The following is a 24,802-nucleotide window of genomic DNA, read 5'->3' as shown; positions in this document are numbered from 1 at the left end:
CTTCTTTTTAAGCCAGAAGCACCATTTAGTTAACATGGAAAGGAGACAGCAACCACCAAAAAGCCTTGTCGGCATCAACTCATTTCAAAACAGCTCCCCTTTTAGGGACTGGAGAGTGGCCTGGTCATCAATTATAGTGGCTTTCTGGCAGCAGATGGTTTTACGCACTCGGCTAATGACCATTTGTCGTCTGGAATATTGGATGGGAGTTGGCTTATGGGGACAGTAAAGACTCGGGTTCTAGCTAAACAACAACAGCTATCGGTTATCGAGTCGTGCTCTAAGTAGTGTAACATGTATTAGTCGTGGAGTCATTCAGGGCTAGAGTAACAGGTGCCACTTCCTGGAACCTCAGCCTGCTCTGTGCGGACTCTGCACTGTGACCTTGACAGGCATCATCTCGGGAACCTGCCGCCTGACAAGCCTCAATGCTGGCAACTCTTCTCTCACTGACTACCGGCACCTAAACCATTCCTTTCTCTCTCTTTCCTTCTCTTTTCGTCCCATGGAATCATGCGTCCCGTGGGCTGTGGGCCGGCTCCTTCCTTGGTTGAGGAACACGGTAACCTACCTACACAAAACAACAAAGCCACACGACAGGTACTGCGTGTAAGCACGCTCACGTGTTAAATCATCTCATGCTATGACGTCTGTGGTGCTGGTACTCCCATTTCACAGCTGGGGAATCGGAGACACAGTTTAAGTCACTTCCCTGCAACTGCACAGCTCATGGACGGTGCAAAACTGGAACTGAACTAGGGAGTCTATTCCAAAGGGCACCCCCCCACCAAGTTCCTACAGGGCAATTCCGGTAGGAATGCAGGAGAACAAAGGCTCACTGCTGGAAGTCTGTTAACTTTGTAACTTATAAATGTCAGGAGGGTTCTTTCTTCTTCCTTGAGACAAGGGCTTGAGGAGTCTCTAGTGGATGATGTCTGGGTTTTCCTCTGAAAATACAGGGCTGGGAGCCAGAGACCCATGCCTGTCAACTGAGCTTTAGGTACCTCCCCTTAGTCCTCAGTTTTGTCATCTGCAGTATGGATAACAATCTAACTTGTAAAAAAGGCTTCAGGGAAATTGTCTCAACAACGTGAGCTACGGCACATCTCTTCTGCAGCCACTATGACCGTCATGTACAACTGAAAACCAAGAAGTGAAAAAAAAAATATTAGCGGGGTGAGTCAGAGTTTTGAGAAAAGGCAGGCCGGCTCCTCAGCGTTCAGCACTGCGTCCAGCCCGCAATCAGAGCCAGGCTCCTGGACTCTGAATTCAACAGGGAGACACAGCTGTAGGCAGTCAGCCTGTGACCCCAAAGGGCCAAAGGACTGCTGTTTGTGTGGGCAGCCCCTTCGTGGAGAAAACCTGCCAACGTCCTCTGCTCACGGGACACGACTTCAGGCTCTCCAGCACATGCCATCTGTCCAGGCTTCCAAGGGCTTAGGGGAGGCTTCCCTGCTCCCCAAGAAGCCCCCTGCAGTACCTGCCCCTCTACGAGGCAGCCCTAGAGACAGACTGACAGGAAGTCAGGGGGGCAGATGGGTAGAGTTTGGAAGACACGGGGGTGGGAGAGCTTCCCCTTGGAGCTCACTGAGAGAGACTACAGTGGAGAGAGTGCAGGAAGCCCCAAGCCACCCAAGCCTCTCTTGCCAGGCTCTCCTTTGTCCATGTTAGCACTCAGGGGACACAGACTTCCTGCGTCAGCCTCCAGACCCCGGCCTGGACTCAGAGGACCTGGAGAAGGGGCGGCAGGAGACAGTCTGACCACCCTCACGCCCTGCCCTCAGCACCAGTTCCCCCCAGGGCTTGCGGCTGGATCCTTTCCACCCTGTCCCCAGCTCACATCAGGGTAGATCTTCATCACAGGAAGGGAGCCTCTTTCCATCACAAGGAGAAAAAACTAAGGATCCCAGACAGGAAAGCATCCTCCCAAAGATGGAGGAAGTTCTCCTACAAAGCATGGCAGTCATTTGCCCAGAAGCAGGCAGCTAGACCACGTGTCCTCCCGAGGTCCCTCTCAGAGGGGACGGACTCTAGGCTGTGAGGCCCTGTTTCTTTCAGAACCACTTGAATGTGCCAAGCCCATTCACCGACGCTCTTTAACAAAGGGGTGATAAGAGTTTGGTGGGCTGATTGCTCTGGAACTTACTCTGCAAAGAAAACACACAGATTAGTGACTGGTACCCTGTGACATGAAGTGAGATTTTCCAAAAGCTGGGCCTGCTTCTTTTTTAAAGTCCTATTACCTCACACTGTTTGCTATGCAAGTCCATAAATGGTGTCTGGGTGTATTTTTCTCCTCATTTGATTGCCAGAGAGCAGGTATCTTTCCGATTTGGAAAATTATTTATTGAGGAAGGAGGTTATCGCCTTCTATAAATGCGGGTTATATTGCTTCACTTAGAAGGAATATTTAAAGTGAAGAAAAGATCTCTGACTTCACAGGACTTTTTATTGTTGCCTCTAACCAGAGAGGCAGCTTGGGGAAACAAACAAGGAGACCTGGGTTGTGGGCTGGGCCCCATCACGAAGAGCTGGAAAACCATGGCTGACTGCCAACCCCCGCTGCTTTACCCACTGGTTTCTAGTTTCTTGATAACACATTTCGCTGAACTTCAATCACTGACCGTGAGCGTTTCGCCAGCCACTCAAGGGAAGACACAGGGAAGGGAAGTGTGGCTGAGGAAGAACTAAGGGTGGGCAGACCCACATCCATGCCCCAGGCCACTAAAAACACACAAGACGGACCTCAGGCCCGGTTTATAGCCTGTTGTTTTCCCTAACCTGAATTCACTTCCTCCTCATCTCTGTGAGAGACACAAACCTTCTCCACTCAGTCCCTGTGGTCTGCCTCATCTCAACCTCTAAGGCAGGCATGAAGCCCAGGCCTCGGCCAAAAAGCCCATTCCAGTTAACTGGTGTGGGAACAGGCACTGGACCCAAGATTGCCAGTAAGAGTGAGGCTCAGGACTTTGGTTGGAGCTGCTGGAATGAAAGAAGTATGTACCTCCGTTGCCAGTGTTGCTCGGGAGATGGCACCTGGAGCTGGGAGCAGCCATGCTGTCATGTCTAATGGGAACCCGCCCAAGAATGGAGCCAAAAGGGAGCAGGGCTAAGAGATGGGTACAGGCTGGGCTCCGACCGCACCACTGCACCCCCGAGATGAGTACTGATCCTGGACTTTTCAGTTTTGTGAGTCAAGAAATTTCTGTTTTGCTCAAGACAGTGGGAGTCAAGTTTCTGTGACTGGATTTGAAAAGGGTCCTGACAGATACGTCCATAAAGATATGACATTTCTTGCATCTTGAGCAGTTCATTTTGCTTTCGTTTCAAAAATAGGATCAGGAATGTCTTGTATGGAGCCTCTTCACCCTCTTACTCAGCACAGGAAATCTCCCGAATTGATAATCACTCCATTATGATTTTTGCCACGTTCGTGGTTAAATACTGATGTAGAGGAAAGCTCACTTCTATCTGTGGAAATCTGCTCAGCTTCTTTGGTTTACAAAATCATTAAAAAGGTTCTCTTCTGTTGGCCCCAAATGTACACCTGTGAAATTGCTATCAGCACTTTGTTTCCGGGACAACATACACAGGCTGCTCCCCGAGACTGGCTTTCACCTCAGGTCCACATCCCTCCCCCTCTCTCTGAGCAGGATTCCTTCCTTCTGCAACTCAAAGTTCCACTGAAAATCATTAATTATTACTTCTAGGCTTGACTCTTCTATCACTGATATCTTTTGTCATTTTGATTCTTTCTATTCCTGACTTTAATAATGTTTAATAATAACGTTTAATAACATTTCTTATCTGCCTGTCTCTTTCTTCACAGTCCCTACTATTGACAACCCCCAACAGTTATGTCCTATGTCTGCCTATGTCAATAACCTAGCATGGGCTATCTCCCCTCTCATTCTGCCGCTGCCAGAATAATCTCTTTGAAATGAACTGCCAGGGTACCTGGGTGGCTCAGTTCGTGGAGCGTCCAGCTCTTGATCTCGGCTCAGGGCATTACCTCACAGTTCATGGGTTTGAGACCCGTGCTGGGCTCTGCGCACAGAGTCTGCTTGGGATTCTCTCCCTCCCTCTCTGCCCCTCCCCTGCCTGTGCTTTCTCTCTCTCTCTCTCTCTCTCTCTCTCTCTCTCAAGATAAATAAACTTAAAAACAAACGCAGCACTGATCATGCCTCCCCCAAACCCTGAATTATTCCTCTACTGCTTACCAAATTAACAAGTTTTGACATTCAGGGTCCTCTGTGATTGTCCTCCTCCCTCTCTGGCACTTCTTTTTTTGTTTGCTTGTTTAACGTTTATTTATTTATTTTGAGGAGGGGAGAGAGAGAGAGCAAGCGCATGAGCAGGGGAGGGGCAGAGAGAGAATCCCAAGAAGGCTCCTCACTGTCAGTGCAAAGCCCATCGTGGGGCTCAATCTCACAGACCATGAGAACATAACCGGAGCTGAAATCAAAAGTCAGATGCTTAACCCACCGAGTGACCCAGGCGCCCCCTCCCTGGCCCTTCGAGTCCTACTTCCCACCTTGCCCCAACCTGTTACACTCCAACTAGAGTTCTCTGCCCAGCCTGGGTTCACTGGTCACTGTCCTGTGGACACGCCTTGTGCAGTCTTGCCCTACAACCTTCACCGTCTTCATTTTGCTTCCACTTACTGATTACAGTCTGGTCTTTCAAACCTACATCAGATCCTTGCCTCACCAGTTTAGAATGACCCCTGATTCACCCACTGCAAATACCACTTAGCTGGCATTTCCGTGCTAGTTTCCATTAGAATTTGAGTTGTTAACTCCGTGAGTCTTTTCGAATAGGTTGCAAAGATACGTGGGAGAAAGTACAGCGTTCTCATCCTTTTTTGTGTGACTCCAGTGCCCACGACTCTACAGTCTACATGGATGCTGGGTGATGTATCCATGAATAGGTTATATTTTTTTCCCAAATGGAGAAACCTCTAAAAAAAATGGAAAGAATAGAGGCACCCCTGCTTGAATGAATACCTATGTTTGCATAAACCCACAGTTGATGAAATCCCCAAATTAAAACAGCCAGGAAGAGATCACTAGACAACCAGACGCTTATCATCACTGAAAGGGAGACAGCTTTTCATACATGTGTTTCACATAACCCAGGCCTCCGTGACCTTTTAAAATGGGTTTTCTTCACTGGTGCTGAAAATTTCCAGTTCAAGCTCAGAAACTGCATTATAGAGATTTACATCTGTCAACCTCAAACTTGGTGAGGAGGTGGGTAGGTGGCTGGGCATTAGGCAGTTACTTATTGCCAAACACCTTGAAGGAGAAGGTCTGCCTGTAAGTGAACTGGTTGATGTTTCCCATGGTTTGGTTCTAGCAAAGGGCAGGCTCCCCCCAGCTTCCACCTGAAGGCAGAAATGCAGCTTTTGATGGAAAGTCTTGAGAGTCCCTCCCGAGGAAGAGGGGATAAATAGGGTGCCAGTGCGAAGCCAACAGCATGTGAAGAGAAGACAGACTGAATGTTAATAACCCTGCACCACTGCGTGCCTGGATTTCAGGAGCAAAAGATTTCCGCTGTTTTATTGGGACGGATGTCATGTTACGCCATCGGGTAACTACTGGCTTCAGAGTAGGGAGAGAAAATATCGTTGACCCTGGGCATCAGCTATAGTTGGTCGGAGGGGCTAGGTTAGGAAGACTGTGGTAAGAGAGCAGCCTGAACAATTAGCCATCACTTCCCCAGGAGAGGGAAATGATGGGTAACTGCTTGCCTTATGTTTGCCAGTGCTAATTCCGAGTCATGAGTAAGGCTCTCCCCAACTCATTCAGTCTGTCTGAAACCCACCTGTCTTCCAAGGCCTCGCTCAAGCCCCCCTCCACCTGAGACTGTCCTGCCGGCCCCTAGTGCTTTCTCTCACTTCTTCTTCTTCTCCTCCTTTTTTAATGTAAGCTCTAGGCCCAACGTGGAGCACACACTCATGAGCCTGAGATCAAGAGTAGCATGTTCTTCTGACTGGGTCGGCCAGGTGGCTATTAGAAGTGTCTCCTAAATCTGTGACGCTGATTTCATGTGACTGCTAAAGTCACAGGCACATACACCACCACTGTTCGCACACAATCTTTTCTCTTTTTTTCGTCTTTTTTTTAGTAGGCTCTATGCCCAATATGGGGTTTGAACCCATGACCCCGAGATCAAGGGTTGCATGCTCCCCTGACTGAGCCAGCCAGGCAGGTGCCCCTTCTACTTCCTAATTCAGTGGTTATGCTTGTGCCACTCGTTAGTTTGCTTTTGCTTGTTGTCTGCTGTTTATTACTGCACATGTCTAAGAGGCAAGAATCCCAGGACAACAGGATCAAACCACGCCGGCTAATCCAGCGGGTGCTGAGGTGTGACTATGCTGAACCGAGTCAGACATGGCGGGGAACAAGTATGAAATAAGCAGGTCCTGGACTACCAGCAGCATATGGGGGCTGGGGAGGGGGGAGGCAGGGAGATTCATTCCTTCTGCTCCCCTCCCCTGACTGTTTCTGCGCATCCCCGGGGAGGTGGCGCAGGACAAGGACAGGCCGAGCTTTGTCTTGGGGCACTGGGGCCTGCCCTGGGATGGAGACGAGGTTTTCCGAGCCAGGAGTGCCTCAAGGAGAAATATGTTAAGTGTGCGTGCTGGCTCTGGACGGAAGGGTGTGCACTCCCTGGAAACCACGTGAGCGGAAAAGAGCGTTTCGGTGCTAAGCACGATGGCAGATTCCTCCGCTCCGTCCTTGGCACAAAACCCTGACTTTGTCCAAGGGTCAGAGGCCCTCCGGGGAGCCTGGGCCCCTTCCCAAGCCCAGGGTGCCTCTCCATTAGTCAGAGAGCCAGTCACAGTTCTCTTCTCGGCTGTGATTGGCTTAGGCTGGAACACACGGTACAGTCCTGGCCAATAAGCTGCGAGGAGAGGTCTGCTGGGGGTCTTCTGACAAAGGTGGTATTCATCCCTAAAAGGGGCCACGCGAGGTGAAACTTCTTTTTTTTTCTCTTTTGGAGGTTGCCATATGAGGACATGAGACGTGGAGCCACAACGGCTGTCTTTTAAACCCGAGGGGAGGTGTCTGAGGTTATCCCAAGGACTGCCGGTGGAAAGACGGAAAAACCCTGACTCCTTGATGACTTTGCTGGACCCAGAACTAGCTCTGGAGACGCGACTCCCCACCGCCACTCTTCCCTCCCCACGTTTCATCAATTTCGATATACATTTTACATATTTACACTTTAATGTTTCTAAAATTAGCATGCATATTTTAGGGGCGGTCATGGCTGAATTGGCAGCATTTCTTCTTTCCCACCTCGAGGTGGAACTTAAAATAATTGTGTGTTTTACAAAAGACTGCATCTAAGATTTGATGAATGTGGAGTGTCCTTACAGTTACCCGTCTTGTAGTAGGTTTTCTTGGTACTTGCTCCTGGAAGTATCCTCGCCGATCTGGCTGCTCTCTGCAGGAGGAGGCAGTGTGCGAAAGGTGCCAGGAACAGGAGGTGACACAGCTGTGGGTGGCCCTTCCTGGTGTGGACTGAGCCTGGGTGCTCAGTACCCCCGGCCCGGCAGTGAACGTTGCTCTTCTCCGTGCTGGGAGCGAAGGACTTGCACAGGGCCCTGCTTCTCCCCCAGCAACTGACGCGGACCGTGTGGCTGCTACAGACCGTGAAATGGCCAGTCACACGGGGCTATGACCTGCAGTGACAACGGTCTGGAGCTTTTTGAAGTCTAGAGTCTGGGTGCACGCGGCTGGAGAGTGAGGACGTTCGCAGAAGAGGACGAGGAGTAGATCAGAGGGACTAAACCCGGGGAAATGCTCAGCCCCTATTACTGACCACACTGTCTCAGAACTGCAGGCTGCCCTCGCAGCCCTCATCCCTTTCCTCCTGCTGGGCGGGGGAGGCAGCCTCTTCCCTGGGTAGGGAGCCCTGCCTTCTGCAGGCCCTAGTTAGGGATGGACTGAGCACCTCCAAACTTTGAGATGTCTCCTCACTTTGAATTGTGTCTCTCTTATGACAATTTAAAATAGCAGATCACACACAAAAAAACCTGACTCGGCAGGTACCCCATCAGCCCAGACGGACAAGAGGATGACTGATTTTGTGGCACACCCACCTCATTCGGAGGGCAAGAGGCAACCTTCTAACTCTTTGGAAATGAGATGTGGCTGAGAGAAGCACAGTGGGTCGGTCCTGGTCCTCCCACACTGGTCTTTCTTGATCCATGTGAGGAACAGGCAGGGTAGGGGTGCAGGGTCCTCGCCTGCCATGGCCATGTGGGCCCTGCACCCTCGGGGCCAGGTGGAGTCTACAGGGGTCAGGTTTTGCGTCCTCACTTCCCCTTCATAAGTCCAGGTGCGGGTTCTGCCCTAAGCCTCCGGGTCAGCTCTGGTAAAGCTTAGAGAAGCAAGCTGGGGTCACTCACCCATGTAGAAATACTCCGGGGACTTGTCCTCTGATGAGAAGTCCTTCATGGTGCCTCCAAACCGAAACCATAGTCCAAAACCAATGACGGCCGACCCTGCCAGCTGAAAGGGAAACAACCTGGTTTTTCAGGGAATGGAAAGGGATGGTGTACACATAATCTGGGAGTGGGCTGGGGGCACAGAGTGCTGAGGCTGGATGAGGATATCCCTTCAGAAACCAGCCTGTCCGCCCTTCACGTTTCCTAGGGAAGGTGAAACAATGTGCTCAAAGCCTCTCAGGTACCTGATGTGAAACCAGAACTGGGATTTCCTGATTCCAAGCCCAGAGTTTTCCCCATTCTGCCAGGCTGCCCTGCGGTGACTGGGCATAACAGCACAGCCTGGGAGGCATCTCAAAAAGAATGTTCCAATCAAAGTCCCCCTGGAAGGCATCTACCCTCTGCCACATCGTCCCTTGCTGGGCAGTCCGCACCTCCTCACCGACATCACAGTGAAAGGGGACCGTCACCACAACAGCAAGCTGAGCTCTAAGACCTGGAAGAAACCCACTTTTCTCAACTGGAAGAAAGCACACCATCTCAGAACCCGCATTCACCTCATGAGTGTGCAGTGCCCAGTTAGAAAGCTCTTTTAGAGGGATCTAGAACCCTGTCTCCACCAGGGCCTCTATGATCACAGTACGCCCTGGGGATGGTTTTGCAGGCAGAGAGGGAGCTCGGCTGTTTTTTTGTTTTGTTTTGTTTTGGGTTTTTTTTTTTTTTCTTTTTGGTTGCTATTTTGAGTTTCCATGGAAAGTGAGAAAGGAAAAAATAATTTTCTGGAAAAGCACGGTCTGTGTACTGTGCGGCTCATGGAGAGGCCGTGTGGCTGGCGCAGGCAGCGGCTGGTAGACTCATCGCCTGCTTCCTCTCGGCCACTCTGAGGGCTTCTGTGAGGCTCTGCATCAACGCTGGGAGTCTTTCCTCCCATCGCAGGACTGTCACAACTCCTGCCACAAACACCCATCTCGAATTGCGTCCTATCAGTCAATCAACAGATACTCGCTGGGCACCTGCTGGGCTCAGAGGCTCGAGGGGAAGCAAGCAGATGTCAAGATCGCCTCCTGGGTCGGCCAACCCCTCTCATTGGTGTGGGGGCGCCGGAGCCCATCATCACATGAGCAGTTCAGAGGCTGCTTCTGGCCCGACAGGGAAGAGTACACACACATGCTAGCAACAGGACAGGATGCGGTCAGGGCAGTAGAGGTTTTCCGAAGGAAAAGGGCATCAAGTCAGGGTCAGACCAGAGCCCTTTGGATGCAGCATCCCTCCTTTCGCAGGGCTGCTGCTAAAGGACCTGGTGCTCCCGTTTGGGGCTTTCTGGCTGGACTTACGTAAGGACTTTGTCCTTCCCTTGTCTCCAGGCCACTTCCCTCTGTGGCTGGCTTCTTCAGAAGAGCATGGGGAGTCAGAGGCGCTAGCGCTCCACCAGCTGGACTCTCTCATGTGGAATAAGTAAAAGTTTCCAGTACTTAGGGGAAAGCACTAATTGGATAATGTGAGGGACAGCTAAGGGAGCTGGAGTCTGCCAGCTTTTTGTTTTTTTTTTATAGCATTTATTCATTTTTGGAAGACGGAGAAAGACAGACCGTGAGCAGGGGAGGGGCAGAGAGAGAGGGAGACATAAGATCCCAAGCGGGCTCCAGGCTCTGAGCTGTCAGCACAGAGCCCGATGTGGGGCTCCAACTCCCAAGACCAAGAAAGAGATCATGACCTGAGCTGAAGTCGGACGCTTAACGGACTGAGCCACCCTGGAGTCTGACAGCTTTAAAAGGGGTTTTGCATGTTTAAAAGGGTAGCATGGCATGGAAAAATATTGAAAGAAGTCATGCTAAAACAGTCACAGTATGTATCTTTGAAGGTGGGATTATGGGTGGCTTTTTTTTCCCACTCTACCGTCTAAGTTGTGTGCATTAAGCATGTATGACTCTCGTAAGCTTAAAAATGTTGTTTCTTGGCGCCTGGGTGGCGCAGTCGGTTAAGCGTCCGACTTCAGCCAGGTCACGATCTCGCGGTCCTCGCAGTCCGTGAGTTCGAGCCCTGCGTCAGGCTCTGGGCTGAAGGCTCAGAGCCTGGAGCCTGTTTCCGATTCTGTGTCTCCTTCTCTCTCTGACCCTCCCCCGTTCATGCTCTGTCTCTCTCTGTCCCAAAAATAAATAAACGTTGAAAAAAAAAATTTTTTTAAAAAAATGTTGTTTCTTTTCTTTCTTTCTTTTTTTTTTTAAGCATTATAGGGTAGTTTATCTGCTCAACCCTGAAAGAGCGGGGAGGCTTTTCTTGGGCCGTGCTTTAGTTTGGGAGGGAACCAGCTTTGAGGTCATTGCTGTTCTGGTGTAGGAAAGAGAATGATGCCCTTGGGAGGACACCGTCCTAGAAGCTCCCCGAGGCTGCCTGGGACAGACGTGCCCAGCAAAGCCTCACAGGCAACCCTCCCATCTTGCCTCTGCGGCGACTTGATGGAAAGACAGTTTCCAAATACAAAGCAAAATCTATTGACAGAGGCGTCAGGCCAAAGGCCTGCAGCCACCAAGCAGACTGTGGAGGAGGTGACTGGTCCCAGGGACACCCCACCACGCGGCCACATTTTTGGCATGTCTGTACACAGACTTTAATTTATTGCTGTCTGGGATCACCCTCTCAGACGGAACACATTTGTCCACTTCTGGCACACATGTATTCACTGCATAATGGAAAATTAAAAGAGAAGTTGCAATTTAAAGCCACGGGGCAAGGAGAAAAAAATCTGGGCTTGCTCATCCACGCCCCCAACCCCAAACCACACGGGTTTCCTCCCGGGTCAAGGAAACTGTGGCTTAACTGAATGTCATCACTGTGTGGAGGGAATCCTCCCAGCACATAGCCACTGGCTGTGTCAGGAATACGTGGGTGAGGACCAGTCAGGCCTGAGGTTGCTCGTGACAACAGTGATCGCTGCTTTGGAAAGTGACATCAACACAGACCACGTAGCCCTTTGGTTTTTTCAGACTCACCATTCCGGTAAGGCTCTTGTAATACTCCGATCACTGGACTCTGACTGGTCTAACTCATGCTACAAACTGAATTAAATTGGAAAAACTTCACCCCAATTCCAGTGCAGCCAGGGGCAAAGAGAGCAAGGCAGGTGTCAGTGAGTCCCCTTGCTCTGTGTGTCCCAAACCCAGGAAGAGACATCTCACTAAATGATGTGGGAGAAGACTTCAGGCCCACTAAGCTTAAATTTTAACCCCTTCTAGGCCCAAACCCTCCGTTTTCCCGCTCTTCTCCTTTTAATCTCAGCCACAACATGCACCTCAGCCAGTGTTGGAACAAACAAGGAATGAGGCCGCCCTTTCCTTCTCTTGCCCCTGCCCTCACCTCCTTCCCCTTCCTCCCATCTTTCAAGGAATCAACTGCGGTCCCAGTGGGATGTGCTAGGCTTTAGGAAATCAATGCTGAAAGACAGGACTCACAGTCTCACATGGAAGATAATCCCATGAATGGACACATGCAACGTAATGCAGGAAGTGTGCTCATGGGAGAGTGTCACACTGCCCTGGGGGGTCAGAGCAAAGCGTGACAACTGGTGTTCTGCAGAAGGCATTTTGATTTACAACTTGAAGAATGAGCTGGAAGTCACTGAGCCAGGGAGGACTGGAAGAGGGGAGCAAATATCAGGCAGAGGGAACAGCATGGGTAAGGCTTTCCTTCCTTACCTGGAACCTGTGTTGGGCAGAGAGAGAAATCTGGGGCTGGAAAAGCACATTGGGGCAGACCATGCATGGCCCATGGCTTCTACTTAGCTTGCTGCCATCTTGGAAAGCCCATGGCAGGGCCTTGAGGGGAGGGGAGATGGGAGCTACTCATTTTGATGGAACAATCAGGAGCATGAGTGCTTCCTCATGCCAGACAGTGAGAAGCCAGAGATAAAGACCCGAAGGCTGAAGGAGGGAGCAGGGACACTAGAGAGTGGATGTAGTTGAGTGGTGAGGACCACAAAGGATCCACTCTCCTAACTAAAGAACTTTCCTGAGGGCTGCCCCTGTGTCCAGGACTCGTACCAATCCTCATGCCTCTGGAGTAATTCTCACTAGAGATGTTGTTTTTTCTAGGAATAGATGTTTTCCTACAGCAGCATGAGTGGGACTTTGATGTTGGTCACTTAAACATTTATTGAACATCTATTGTGAGCCAGGAGCCAAAGATTCATAGGAAAGGAAGACCTAGTTCCTTCTCCGGAGGATCTCAGGGGCTCATGGAGAAGCTGGTTCCCGGGTGGTCCACAACAGACACAAACCTTGCAGGTAAGAATTCAATCACAGAACCAGCCCATGAGAACATGCCAGATATCATTATCCTTTGTGTCACATTTCTTTTCTGAGGACCAAATGTGCATTACGAACTCAGAGAATGTGATGAAACAGAATTTTGAGGGCAAAAGTGTGCCCACCATTTAAAAAGAGGACAGGAATCAAATAGGGGAAAAAAGGTAACAGTGAAGAGAACAGTGACATATACATCCATGTCATTAAATCGGGGGTCACCAGATACAACTATATTATGCATCTTCACAGGCAAGTGGTTTCAGTATCTAACCATAGTCCAGAGCGTTTGCAGGACACAAAGTTGCAAATTGTAAGCATATGTCTTTAAAGAAGGCAGTTTGTGTTCTAAAACTGAAGTAGCAGCGGAGAGGTCTCCAGACCTGCTCAGAAAGCATTTAAGAAAGTGGACGAGCAAAAAGTTTCCTTTAAGGAATGGCTATCTGTCAGAAACAGATCATCTGGCACAAAGCAGAACTTGTCAAAGGATTTCAATTTTATTTTGCTGTATTTATTTCTACTTTCCTAGGATTGCTGATGAAATGTTCCATCTTGAGGACATTTTTTTTTCACTTAAAGAAAATAAAGATTTCATGGATCACAAACATGGTTCTTTGAAAGGCACTAAGTTGGAAAGCGGGCTGTGCTGAGATGCGAAAATGCAAAGATCACTCCCCAGACCCTGGTGCCCGGGGCTGCCCAGCTTCCCACCCCCACCCGCACCCACACCCACACCCAGAGGCAGCCAGCCAAACCTTGATCATAAAAAGCAAATACATGCTACTCTGCTATCTGATAACTAAACCCAGCAGAAAGCCCCCTATTTGGGTAAAAAAAGCTTCACTTGGGGAAGTTCTCAGTACATATTTTTTCACCTATATGGGAGACACAGTTTCAATTCCTCCTCACACTTGAGGGCCTCCGCTTACTCTCTTGCTGTTTCTTTAGCTTAGAAAGCTCTCCTCCCCTCTCCTCCCCTCTCCCCCCTTCTCCTCCCCTCCCCCTCCCCTGAGCTCCCCAACTTGCCCCCCCCCCCCGTCCCCACCCCCCAGCTATCAGCTCTCTTGTCACTTCCTCTGGGAAACCTACGCTGGCCTGCGTATGTATTTTCCTTCATGTCTCATGTAACCACTTCTATGTAAATATTTCTGGAATTCAGAGGTGCCTGGGTAGCTCAGTTGGTTAAGTGCCTGACTCTTGATTTTGGCTCAAGTCAATGATCTCACAGTCTTGGGATCGAGCCTCGTGTGTGGTCTCTGCTGACATGGCGGGGCCTGCTTGGGATTCTCTGTCTCTCTCCCTCTCTCTCTCTGCCCGTCCCCGCTCTGTCTCTCTCAAAATAAATAAACATTAAAAACATAATCCGTTGTAAATATTTCTGGCATTGAAAAAAACTAAGGCCTGAGCTGCATGAGGGTAGGGACAGGGTGTATGTTGATTTACCCCTCAGCCTTGTAGAGCAGGCTCCCAACAGACATCTGTTAAGTGCAAGAGTGGAGGGCCTTCACAAGGTTACCATTTAGGCTGTGCTGTGGACTGAACTGTGTCCTCCACCACCACCCAGATTCATATGCTGAAGCCCTACCCGCAGTGTGATGATATTTGGAGGTGCGGCCTTTGAGGGATGATCAGGTTTAGATGGGGTCATGATGGTGAGAGCCCCATGATGGGATTCCTTTATAAGAGACCCTAGAGCCTGCACTCTCCCTCTCTGTCTCTCTCTCTCTCTCTCTGCCATGTGAGGACACAGTGAGAAGGCAGCCATCTGATTTCCAGGAAGAAAAAGCTTTCACCAAGAGCCCAATCGGCCAATACCTTGATCTTGACTTTCCAAGCCTCCAGAATCGTAAGAAATAAATTTCTGTTGTTTAAGCCAATCTATGGTATTTTTTTTATGGCAACCTGACTTGACTAAGACAGGCTGACAGGAATGATTGCCCCCCAAGGGAATACTTTGCAAAATACTATTTTCAAAAACATCTGAGCCTGGGAAACACTGTGCAGACACCTTGGAAGGCACTGTGTGAACACACTGCTGAATATACTCAGCAAAACACTTTCCACAGAAAACCAAAACAAAACCAGCGCAGGTAGTTATCGACTTCCGTGTTTCCTAAGCCTGTGCGGATGTGTGCCGTCCCCTCATGCGTGGACACAGGGTACATCTCCACACGCCTTTTACAGGCAGGGACATATGAATGCAATTAGAGCAGCAATCAAGGACTCGAATGAAAGACCGAACCAAAGCAATTTTGTATTCTTGCTTCTCCAGGGTGAACCCCATGTGCGCCCACAACCCAACTCATCTGCAAATCTCTTCTTTGGGATGAAGTCACGCAAAGCTGGAAATGACACTTGAACCCCAGAGTTTCCATTAAAAGCTTTTAAGCTCGGGGGCAGTTCTCATCCCGGATGGAATCACGTAATGAGCACTCACAGTTTTGATGTGATTGCAAACCACATTATGATACCATAAGGGTAATGGAGTTTCATCCTTTCAGCAGGCAAACGTCAGAAGCACATTTGCTCTGGACGGTGACACTAATTTTCTCAAGGAGGAAAGCCAGCTCCCAAGATTTTCATCCCCTTATTCAGTGACAGGAGGCAGGCAGCACTTTCCCAAAATCGAGGATTTTGTCAGAAGAAGCCCAAGAGCCAAAGGCCACAGGAGACCTGAGGAAGCTCGCTGCCTTTGCCCTGACATCCGGAGCAGGTGAGGTGTAACGGGGAGGCAGGGCTGCAGCAGTGTATGTTAGCTTGGAAACGTGCCGGTTAGATACCAGGGTTTCTGATTTTCCCTATTATTTTTCTCATAACGGTTTCATTAGAACAAGCTCGTGCTTCAGAAATTCCCGAAAGACTGCCTCCGGGTAAGGATATATTTTAAAACCAATCCATGTTGAATTCTCTGCACTGATGGTAATGTTTTGTAATCAACATCGCGACAGAGTCAGGAGCATGTCCTCTCTGGAAAGAATGCCGGGTTATAGATTTGAGCCAAACACACCTTCTTGTGCTTGTTTAGGTCATTAGGAAGTTAACTTGTGTGGCTCAACCGGCATGGCATTGCGTGGGAGGCAGTGTGGAAGTGCTGGGTCACCCCGGGGACAGGAGAAGGAAACTAACCTGGGGTGGAGCTTTCCTCCACCCCAAAGCAGATACAAGACAGGTGCTGGAAAGTGTGTTGCATTGACTCAGTGGTTCTACACAACGCCTTGTCTCTAAAGAGATACAGGGCAAAGGAGGAGGGGGGGAAGGATCAGCAAGGATTAGGAGAAAGGTGATGGCCGTATAGTTGTCTTTGACAGCAACACAAATATCACAGACTGCTGGCTAATGATTCCAGTGAGCAGATGGCTTCATCAAGGGAAGATCAAATACAGAACTAACATCCAACCAAGTCACTGAAGTGAATGAAATCCGCTGTCTGCCTTAGCTCACCTAGCGGATGACTTCCCAGGAGCACAGTAATGGCCTTTTCTACATCCTCTGACTTCCTCCTTACAACACCTGGCTGGCTCTTATCCCAGGCTCACCCTCTGAGTAGACATATACCTTGAGGGCTCCAATGCCTACTGTGATATCTCATCTGTATCAAGCTTTATATGAGCAAAGACTGGGCATGAAGCAATATTTGTTTTAGAGCCTAATATCTTTCAAGGTATCTCAAGAATTATTCTTGAGATACATAGGATTCTTAAATATCAATCAATGATAATGCTCTCCATCCAGTTTTAGATGGTACAGAGAAACAACAGGAGGAAATAAATGTTTCAGGTAGAACTCAGGTCAGACTGGAACAAGCCTAAAAGCTCTGGTTTATTAAAAAGTTAGCTTGGATGGAATCCCGGAGAAATCCTGAAAGTCCAGCTTGGTGTTCTAGAGAGCTTTTACTTAACAGCAATTTTGCCAGAAGCCATTTGTGCCGTGAAGGCAGACAGCGCTGGGGCATTAACAGGGGACCGGACAGATTCGAGCGTGTGCAGGGAGAGCAAATGGGCTTCCTGGCCGAGTGACAGCAACTTTCAGGGCACCAGGCCCTGCTCCACAGGGGGCTTTGCCATCCTCGCCCAACTTCCGTGCCCCAGTTTATAAGCTGACTCTTTCCCAACCACCATTACAATGGGGAGGACGGGGCTTGGCACGCACTTGGGAACACTGCCAACGATTCTTCTTGAAAATTCTACCGCTTCTGAGTATTCTGACTGCATAGCGATGCCCTCAGGCTGGATCATAACAAAAACATCCACCATATAGTGCTGCGGTGTCGACAGGCGGAGGTTCTAGGCATCCTAGATTGGAATCAGGCTCTGTCACTTACTAGTCTGTGATCTTGAGCAAGACACCTGATCCCTCTAACCCTCAGCTTCCTCATCTGCAAAGTGGAGGTAATAACAGTTCCTCCCCAAGAGGTTAAATGAGTTCACGGTTCACACTTAGGAGAGGGAGTGAGTGTTAGGAGTGGGAGTGGCACTTAGTGTCATTATGGTGGTAGACGTGCTAATGTTACTACATACAGTCAAACTGAAAACTGAATCCTACTCAAGGTAGGAAACACCAGTCCCATAGTACCAATAGCTAAGTCTTCTGCTACCTGTCTCCCCTCACTTTTATTTTAGCTCTATGCTCTTTCCAGGATAGCTAGAATCCCCTTGAGTTTTCTCAATCATCCGATACTCCAGACGTCAGTGCCCCTTTCTAGAAACTATACTTCCCCTCTCTCTTTAGTTTTATAAGACCTAATGAGAGATAAACAGAAAAAATGGTGTAGAGAGAAAGAATAACTATACTTAGGCTAGAGCTATCCAATAGAACTTTTCCCAGTGATGTGAATATAGATGTTCCCTCTCTGTGCTGTCCAGTATTGTAGCCACTAGCCCCCTATGGTTATCAAGCACTTGACATGGGGTTACTGTGACTGGGGAGCTGAATATTAAGTCTCTTTTAATACTAACTAATTTAAATCTGAGTCGCCACATATGGTTAGTAGCACGGTCACCATATTGGAATGCACACGTTCATCACAGCTCCAACCTTCTCTCCTGCTGGTCTGCAGACTTAGAGTGGTTGACACCAGAGAGTCTGGGGCCACACACGGAAACCTAGCTCTGTCGCTGGCTGGCTCGGAGTCCCCGCCAAGTCTCTTAAAGTGTCTGCACCTCTGTCTCCTCCTGTGCAAACTAGGGGTAACAAGAGCTGCTATTTCGGAGATTGGAGTGAGGATTTAAGGAGCTAATGTAGAAAATGCGCTCAGGAAAGCAGCGGCACACAGCTTACATTTATATAATGCTTACTATTCTTCCTCAAGGTTTTACTCCTGAAATTAAGTTTAAAAACTGTCTCTTGATACATATATACCCTTTCTCGATTCCCATCTTGCTTTTCCTCTGTCTTAAACTGATCAGTCATGTTCTCAACCTCTCTCCGGCCTCTCATATACTGGACCTGACTCTCGGCTTCCACATCTGTAAAATGGGGATAATTACATTTTGTCATGGGCCCGCTGCAATTTGTGATCAAATGGGACAAGGCATGTGAAAGCATTTTGTAAACTAAAACATCATATGAATGTTAATTAGCATTATTATTTTTGTGTCCAATTAAATCCAAAAAGGATGAAAAAGGCCGGCCAAGGTAACCCTTACTCATCTGTAAGATATGCTCTCAGCCAATCGGATATTCTCATTTTACCTGCTTCTTCCTCAATTCCTTCTCTGAATTCTTTAGCAACCATGATGTGATTTGCCTCAGTGGTCAGTACAGCATCACTTACTTCAGGAGAACAGCCCTGTTGTGATGCTAATGGTCAATATTAACGTAGGGGATGGAGGTTATGTTCTTTTTTGTCACACATGGTTGGAGACATAAGGATATTGCATGCATGTTCTAGAATTGCACAGTGAAATGAAGTGAACAATGGACACAGGGTCACTGGGTAATTCTAGAAACCATCAAGTCTTAATGTGAGAAAAAAAAAAAAGTCTTCTAAGAGAAATGCCATAAGGAAGCCAAAACAAAGGGTACTCTCTGCCCCGTTCAGAAATGACAACCACCAGGAGGTCTTTGACCTCTTCAGGCCACATCTAAACCAAAGTGTATTCCCTAGACCAGCAGCATCAGCATCACTGGGAGGCTTGTTAGAGATGCAGACCTACTGAGCAAAGTGGATATTTGGACAAGATCTTCCAATGATTTGCAGACACACTGAAGTTAGAGGGGCGGCAATCACCAAAGGCTTTCCCATCGCTTCTCAAAGCCTTCCCCTTGGCAGTAGAGAGGGAGAGCAGGGCACAAACAGGCAGCCCTTGTGCTGCCATCAGTGAACGTAGTCCTGTTGGCCAGAGCTTTGCCAGTGACCGCTGAACCTCTTCTAGGTGCCGAGAGACAAAGGAGGATCCCAGCAAGAAACAGTCACTGCCCTCGAGGAGCAAAGACACTAGAGAGGAAATAAGCCACAGTGAAAGGGAAAATGGAGCGCTAACATAGAGGCATGAGCGTCTCAAGGTCAAGGACTGTGTCTTAATCATTTTTGAATGCCCAAGCACTTGGCAGGGTGCCGGGCACACAGTAGGTCGTCAGCATATGTCTCCTGAGTAACTACAGAGGAGGACATCTGACTTTTGGACTCCGTGCCTTTCGGAAGCTATGAAACTCTTGCCCTTTTAGTTGGTCAGGTTGGACCTAGGCCACCTATCTGTCACTTCTCTTTACCTTTATGAACCTCTTGGATTCTGGTTTCTACTTGTACTTCTAATGCTTAAATATGACTGCTGCTAATAGCTTACGTTATTGAGTGTTACCTATGCACACGTACTATACTTACTATTTTGCCTATAGTAACTCATTTTATCTGCACAAAAATCACAGATGGATGTTGGTACTCAATTATGTCTATTTTATAGACGAGAAAACTGAGGCTCAAAGAGGTTGAACAACTTGTCCAAAGTCCCCTAGTTAGTAAATAATACAGGCAAGAACAACCCCAGGCAGTGTGATGCCAGTATCCACCTTCCTGGCTTTGAGTTCCTGGATTTGAATGGCCATACTGCCTGGACCTGTCCGAGGTCTACCCGACTACTGGCACTATACCTCTAGCCTCCACGCACTGGCCCTGTCATAGACTCCTTGCCCCCTCCAGCAACGCTAGGCCCCTCTTGTCCACGTTAGGGGAGGCTGGCCTCCACTGCTATCTTCCCCCCCTAGACAGAAATCAGAAACAAAGACTATCCTACAAGAAGGCCAAGGAAATTCCTGTCTGCCTTCTGGGGTGGTCTAGCTTTTGGGTGGATGCCAAAGAATACTTTCTTCAGGTATTTTTCTAAACCAGTGTTCTGAACAGGTGGTAGCTCTGAAGTCGCTGTTTGAATTCAATTTGACAAAGTGGAGGAGGCAACCTGTGTAAGCTTCAGTAGGGTCAAATATGTTTTACTCCCCAGCCCACGGGACACAGTCTTTCCCAACAGCACCTGCTAGACATCACCAACTGAAACCCCAACGCTGCATGAATAGTGGTGAGAAGGAAAGGAGAGAAACTTCAGACAAGCCATATATGGCATGTGACTTTCAACAATGAGCAGTCCTGCTTCCTGTCGGTCGCTAACACCAAGTTGCTCGGTATAGCACAATGATAGGAAAACGCTGAGCGTACAACAATAAACCAAGGAATAAACAGCGCCCAGGTTTTTCTTGAAACCAACATATGCAGTGTGGTGGACTGTGGTGTTTTGTTTATATTGCTATGCAACAGAAGAAAAAAATAAAGGTGATTTCAGTGAAAGGCATGGGAATATACTGTGCTATCTGATTGCAGTGTCCGAATTTAGACATGACGGATGTTGGGAGGGGTTCCATGTTAGACATCGACCATGATAACAGACATGAATTTGGTGGGGTTCATGGCTAGGCTGTACTTCTGTTTTTAAAAATTCAGTGGTGAATACAGTCAGCGGCCCTGGGCCAGGCAGTGCTGTGCTGGCTCTGGCAGGATCTAGCTGAATGTTTATAAAATCAGGAGCACAGCCTGGGGAGGCTTACTTAAACCAAACTGCCAGAGGAGGCTGCAAATTGATTTGTCAAATTGCAGATCACAGAACACACCCACCCCTACCTCCTCGCCTGCCTTCTGTTGAAGGCCTGATAGGAAAGAGAGTGTAGTCCCCGAGGGGGACCTTCTATCTCAGAGGGGCAGACACCCAAACATCCAACAGTGTGTGGCAATATTACACTTGAATATCACAGTTAAAGCCCAGCCTTCCAGGAAAACTGGCCCCCACCCTCTGCCCATTCCCCAACCTCCCCACAAACCCCTCCAACTTCAGAAACGAGGGTGGGGCTTTTCTGGAATCAGGTTCCCTCAGTTACAGTGAAGGTAGACATCTAGATAATTTATCCCAAACACTCATTTTCCCCTAAATCATTATGTACTGGTTTCAGCTGGCCGTTTCCCTGTGGTTGTGCGTGTAGAGGACCTGGGAAGGCCTCTTGTAACTGCTGCTGCTCCGAGACCCACAGTCCCCACCCTCCCATGGAGTTGGGAGAGAGGAAGACCCCATACCACCCGCACCCATCCCTGCCCCTGTCCTGGGCTCAATCTGCCCGAGAGAGAACAAATTAGCAGGTAATGAGCGGGAAGAGATAGGCTCAGTCGTCCAGATAAAGTCGATCATTGATTATCTGTGCAAACTGGAAAGGTTATTTGTACCACGTCCTCTAACCTGCAGATTCATGAATTCATTCTACAGACTATTCATTGAGCGGCTCCTGCGTGCTGGGTTCTGTTCTAGGCACTGGAGGTGCAACTGTGAACAAGACATAAAAACAAAACAAACAAAAAACTCCTGCTCTCTGAGCACTCCGAGTTCTAGCGCTCCAAATTCGTGAGTACGAATTGAGAAGATAACATGTAGTTATCCTAAAACAAAGACAAGCTGCAAGCCATTTGGCAAACAGACAGGCTATTCCCCCAAATCACGGGACTCGGGAAAGAGAGCTAATTTTTATCGAATGCTTCCTGTCTGCACTAATAACAACGCTTTTTGAGCACTTACTACGTACTAGACTCATAGGAAGAGGAGGTCAGGCGCTTTACACATTTCCTTTTAATCCTCCTGACAACCCCGTTACCTCAATAGTATGGACGAGAAAACAGACTCTTAGAGATGAGAATAGCTTACTCAAGCACACTCTGCCTGGGATCTCTGCACTCAAGCCTGACCGCTTTGTCAGACTGGATGGTGGCATCGCTCCCTTGCCTTGCCTACCTTCATTCAACAGTCCTTCGGGGTTCAGCTTAAGCACCCTATTCTTCAGGACAAGAGTCCTGACTCCTCACTATTGCTGTGATCCTTTCTCTGAACTCCTTAATTAGATCATACATATAAAAGGTCACGACTAACCCCAGTAGCTAACACATGGTAGACGCTCAAACATCACTTCGTTCCTACTTCCCTTCTTTACTGTGCTTATGGCCAGAAGTGTGAACTTTTCGCTTGATTATATACTTATTAACTTGTTGTTCTATATGCATTGGGCTTGTTTCCTTAACAACATTAGCAAACTTAGGGAACAGCATTTTATATTGACAAATTATACATATTAATTTATATTTATATGTGATAAATGAGCTTTATAATACTTATTTAATAATTGTTTAACAGTGGTTCTCAAACTCAAGCATGCATCAGAATTACCTAGAAGGCTTGCTAAAATAGATTGCTGGGTCCCTCCCCCAGAGTTCCTGCTTCAGCAGGCCTAGAATGGAGCTGAGAAAGTGCATTTCTGACAAGTTCTAAGGAAATGCTGATGCTGCTGGTCTAGGAACCACTCTCTGAGAACCCCTGCTTAGGAGTGTGATGTACCACAGTGTTTAGGAGTTCGAGTCCTGCCTCTGCCACTCACTAGCTATTTGACCTTGGGCAAGTCAACCTATTTGAGCCTCTTTCTTCAACTGTAAAAATGGGGATAGCAATATTATACACGTGAGGACTGTTGTGAGGATTAGGTGTAATAATGAATGCAATGTGCTTAGCACTGTCCCTGACACACAGAAAACATTCAAGAAATGCTTCCTCTTATCCCTGGAAGGGCTGGCATAACATCAGGCACTAAGTAAGCACTGAGCCCAGCCCGAGAATTCCTTCTAAGGCTGATATGAAACTTGTTTTGAATTTGCAAGCAGCGAGAGCGAAGGGTGTCACCCAAGCATGACATCTATAATTAACAGCTTTTGAAATTAAGCCACACTATTAAAAAGCACAACATAAAGGGCCTTTAGAAATGTCCCTCCCTACAGTAGGCTGAGTGTAAATGCCTGGGATACAAAAACCATGTGTATTTTTAAAATTCAGGGGCTGTCTTTGGGGTGCCTCCTTCACACCTTCCCCTGCTGCAGGATGCTGAGCCTGGTAACTTGTCTTCTGAGAGGCTGCAGTTGCTGAAGTCACCCAGCCATCTGGGCTAATGGGTTGGCAGACATGAGCAGAGCCCATCACTCAATAATTAATTAGTTGCAGCCATGGGAAGACCGACTCCCCAGAGCCCATAGGACAATCACCATCCTCTTCCTTCCTGGCTGTTTCAAAGCACCCAGGCCACTGCTGCTCCCCCCCCCCCCCAACCCAACACCCCAGCTTTAAGAACCTGTTCACCCAAAACAAGATTTTTATTTTCCCCCAGGGTCTAACAGAGCAGTGATACTAACTGACAGTTTCTTGAGAAAGCCCAAGCAGGAACGTGCAGAGAAAACAATTTTTAGACCTTGTCCTCCAGGGCCTGAGACAGGATAGCCGGGGATCTAGGGATGGTCTGGCCCTGACCTCGTCCCAATAATATAGGAGACCAGGGGCATGGCCCTATCTCTCTGTGAACCACTAATCCGGGGAATGCTGGTTCAATGCAAAGTTGAATGAGATCATCTGTGGTATTTAGCAGAGGCTGCGGGCTAGGGGTTGTGGGGAGATGCCGATGCCCTTTGCAAGCCCCTCTCTTCCGTCCCTACGCTTCGCAGAAGAGCACCACCACCCCCTCCCAGTCCGTGGTACCCTCTTCTAACACCCAGAATAAGGACGACCCCCCCCATACCATTTTCACTCCTACCCCCAATTTCCTAAACAAAACCATCCTCGCCAGGTGGTGTCTCCACACACGCCCTTTGGGGCACCACCCCCGGCAGCCCCTCCTGGGCCCGGAGAGGGGGGGGGGGTTCTCTTCCAGCTCCCTGGCCAGGCCCCCGCTGCGGTAGAAAGGGAGAGCAAGAAGGGGTGAGTGCCCTGAAGGCTGGGGGGACCCACTCCTCAGGAGGTGAGGTGAAGAGGGGCTGGTGTCCCCGCATCTGGAGTCACCAGCTGAGGCAGAGGTTCCTCAAAGGTAAGATCCACAAGGTGTCCCCCCCCCCTCACCGTTTCTTGTTGCTCAACCTCTCCCTCCCTCTGTGCTTCCTTCCCCTCCATCCCTCCCCTTTTATTCCCCCCTCCCTCTTTGTCTGCCTCTTCCACACCTCCGCCTGTTTGAACACCCAGCCTTCAGGAGCCCGGCTCGGACGCCGCAAAGGCCAGCTCCCCGGGGACCCTGGCCCCGCGCCCCCGCCCGGCCCCTCCCCTGCCCGGCCCTCCGGGCTCCGGGTCTCACCCAGAAGAGCAGGTTGAAGCCGAGCAGCAGGTACTTGATGCATCGCAGGCCCCCGCGGAAGCGCCCCATGCTGCGGCCCCGGCGGCGGGATCCCGAGTCCCCAGGCCCGCGCTCGGAGCGCCGGGAGCGGCGGGAGCCGGCGGGGAGGGGGCGGAGCGCGAGGGGCCGTGGGCGGGGCCTGCGGGGGGCGGGGCGGTGGGGCGGGGCCTGCGCCCGGCGCGGGGCTGGAGCGGGCCCTAGGGGACCCCGAGAGACTGGCGTGGGGTGGGGGCGCAGAGGGGGCGGAGAGCCGAAGGCCGGAAGGACGCGTCCTCCGCTGTGCCCCCGCTGCGCGGGATCGTCCCTCGGTTGCGGGGCCCCGCGGGCGCAGCGCTCTCGGTGCTTCTGCGGGCATCTGACGGGTAGGAGCGTCCGCTGG

The 24,802-nt window shown here is 49.4% G+C and overlaps 1 protein-coding gene across 2 annotated transcripts in view; it reads right to left on the bottom strand.

Annotated features, from left to right (window-relative positions):
* TSPAN2 (tetraspanin 2) overlaps positions 1 to 24,533 on the bottom strand; it is a 61,106-nt gene extending 36,573 nt beyond the window's left edge. For both annotated transcript variants that reach the window (XR_007154802.1, XM_047871118.1), the window contains exons 1-2: positions 24,385 to 24,533; positions 8,423 to 8,525 (exon numbers count right to left, since the gene is read on the bottom strand). Coding sequence is in view for 1 of the 2 variants with exons in the window: in XM_047871118.1 (XP_047727074.1) it covers positions 8,423 to 8,525; positions 24,385 to 24,453 (172 nt within the window). In the remaining variant the exon portion in view is untranslated. The remainder of the gene's footprint in view (positions 1 to 8,422; positions 8,526 to 24,384) is intronic.
* Between the last annotated feature and the right edge of the window lie 269 nt (positions 24,534 to 24,802).

Source organism: Prionailurus viverrinus, chromosome C1 (assembly GCF_022837055.1).
Source record: "Prionailurus viverrinus isolate Anna chromosome C1, UM_Priviv_1.0, whole genome shotgun sequence".
NCBI classification, from domain to species: domain Eukaryota; kingdom Metazoa; phylum Chordata; class Mammalia; order Carnivora; family Felidae; genus Prionailurus; species Prionailurus viverrinus.
The sequence above is the reverse complement of the archived record's forward strand: the minus strand, read 5'-3'. Positions and strand labels throughout refer to the sequence as shown.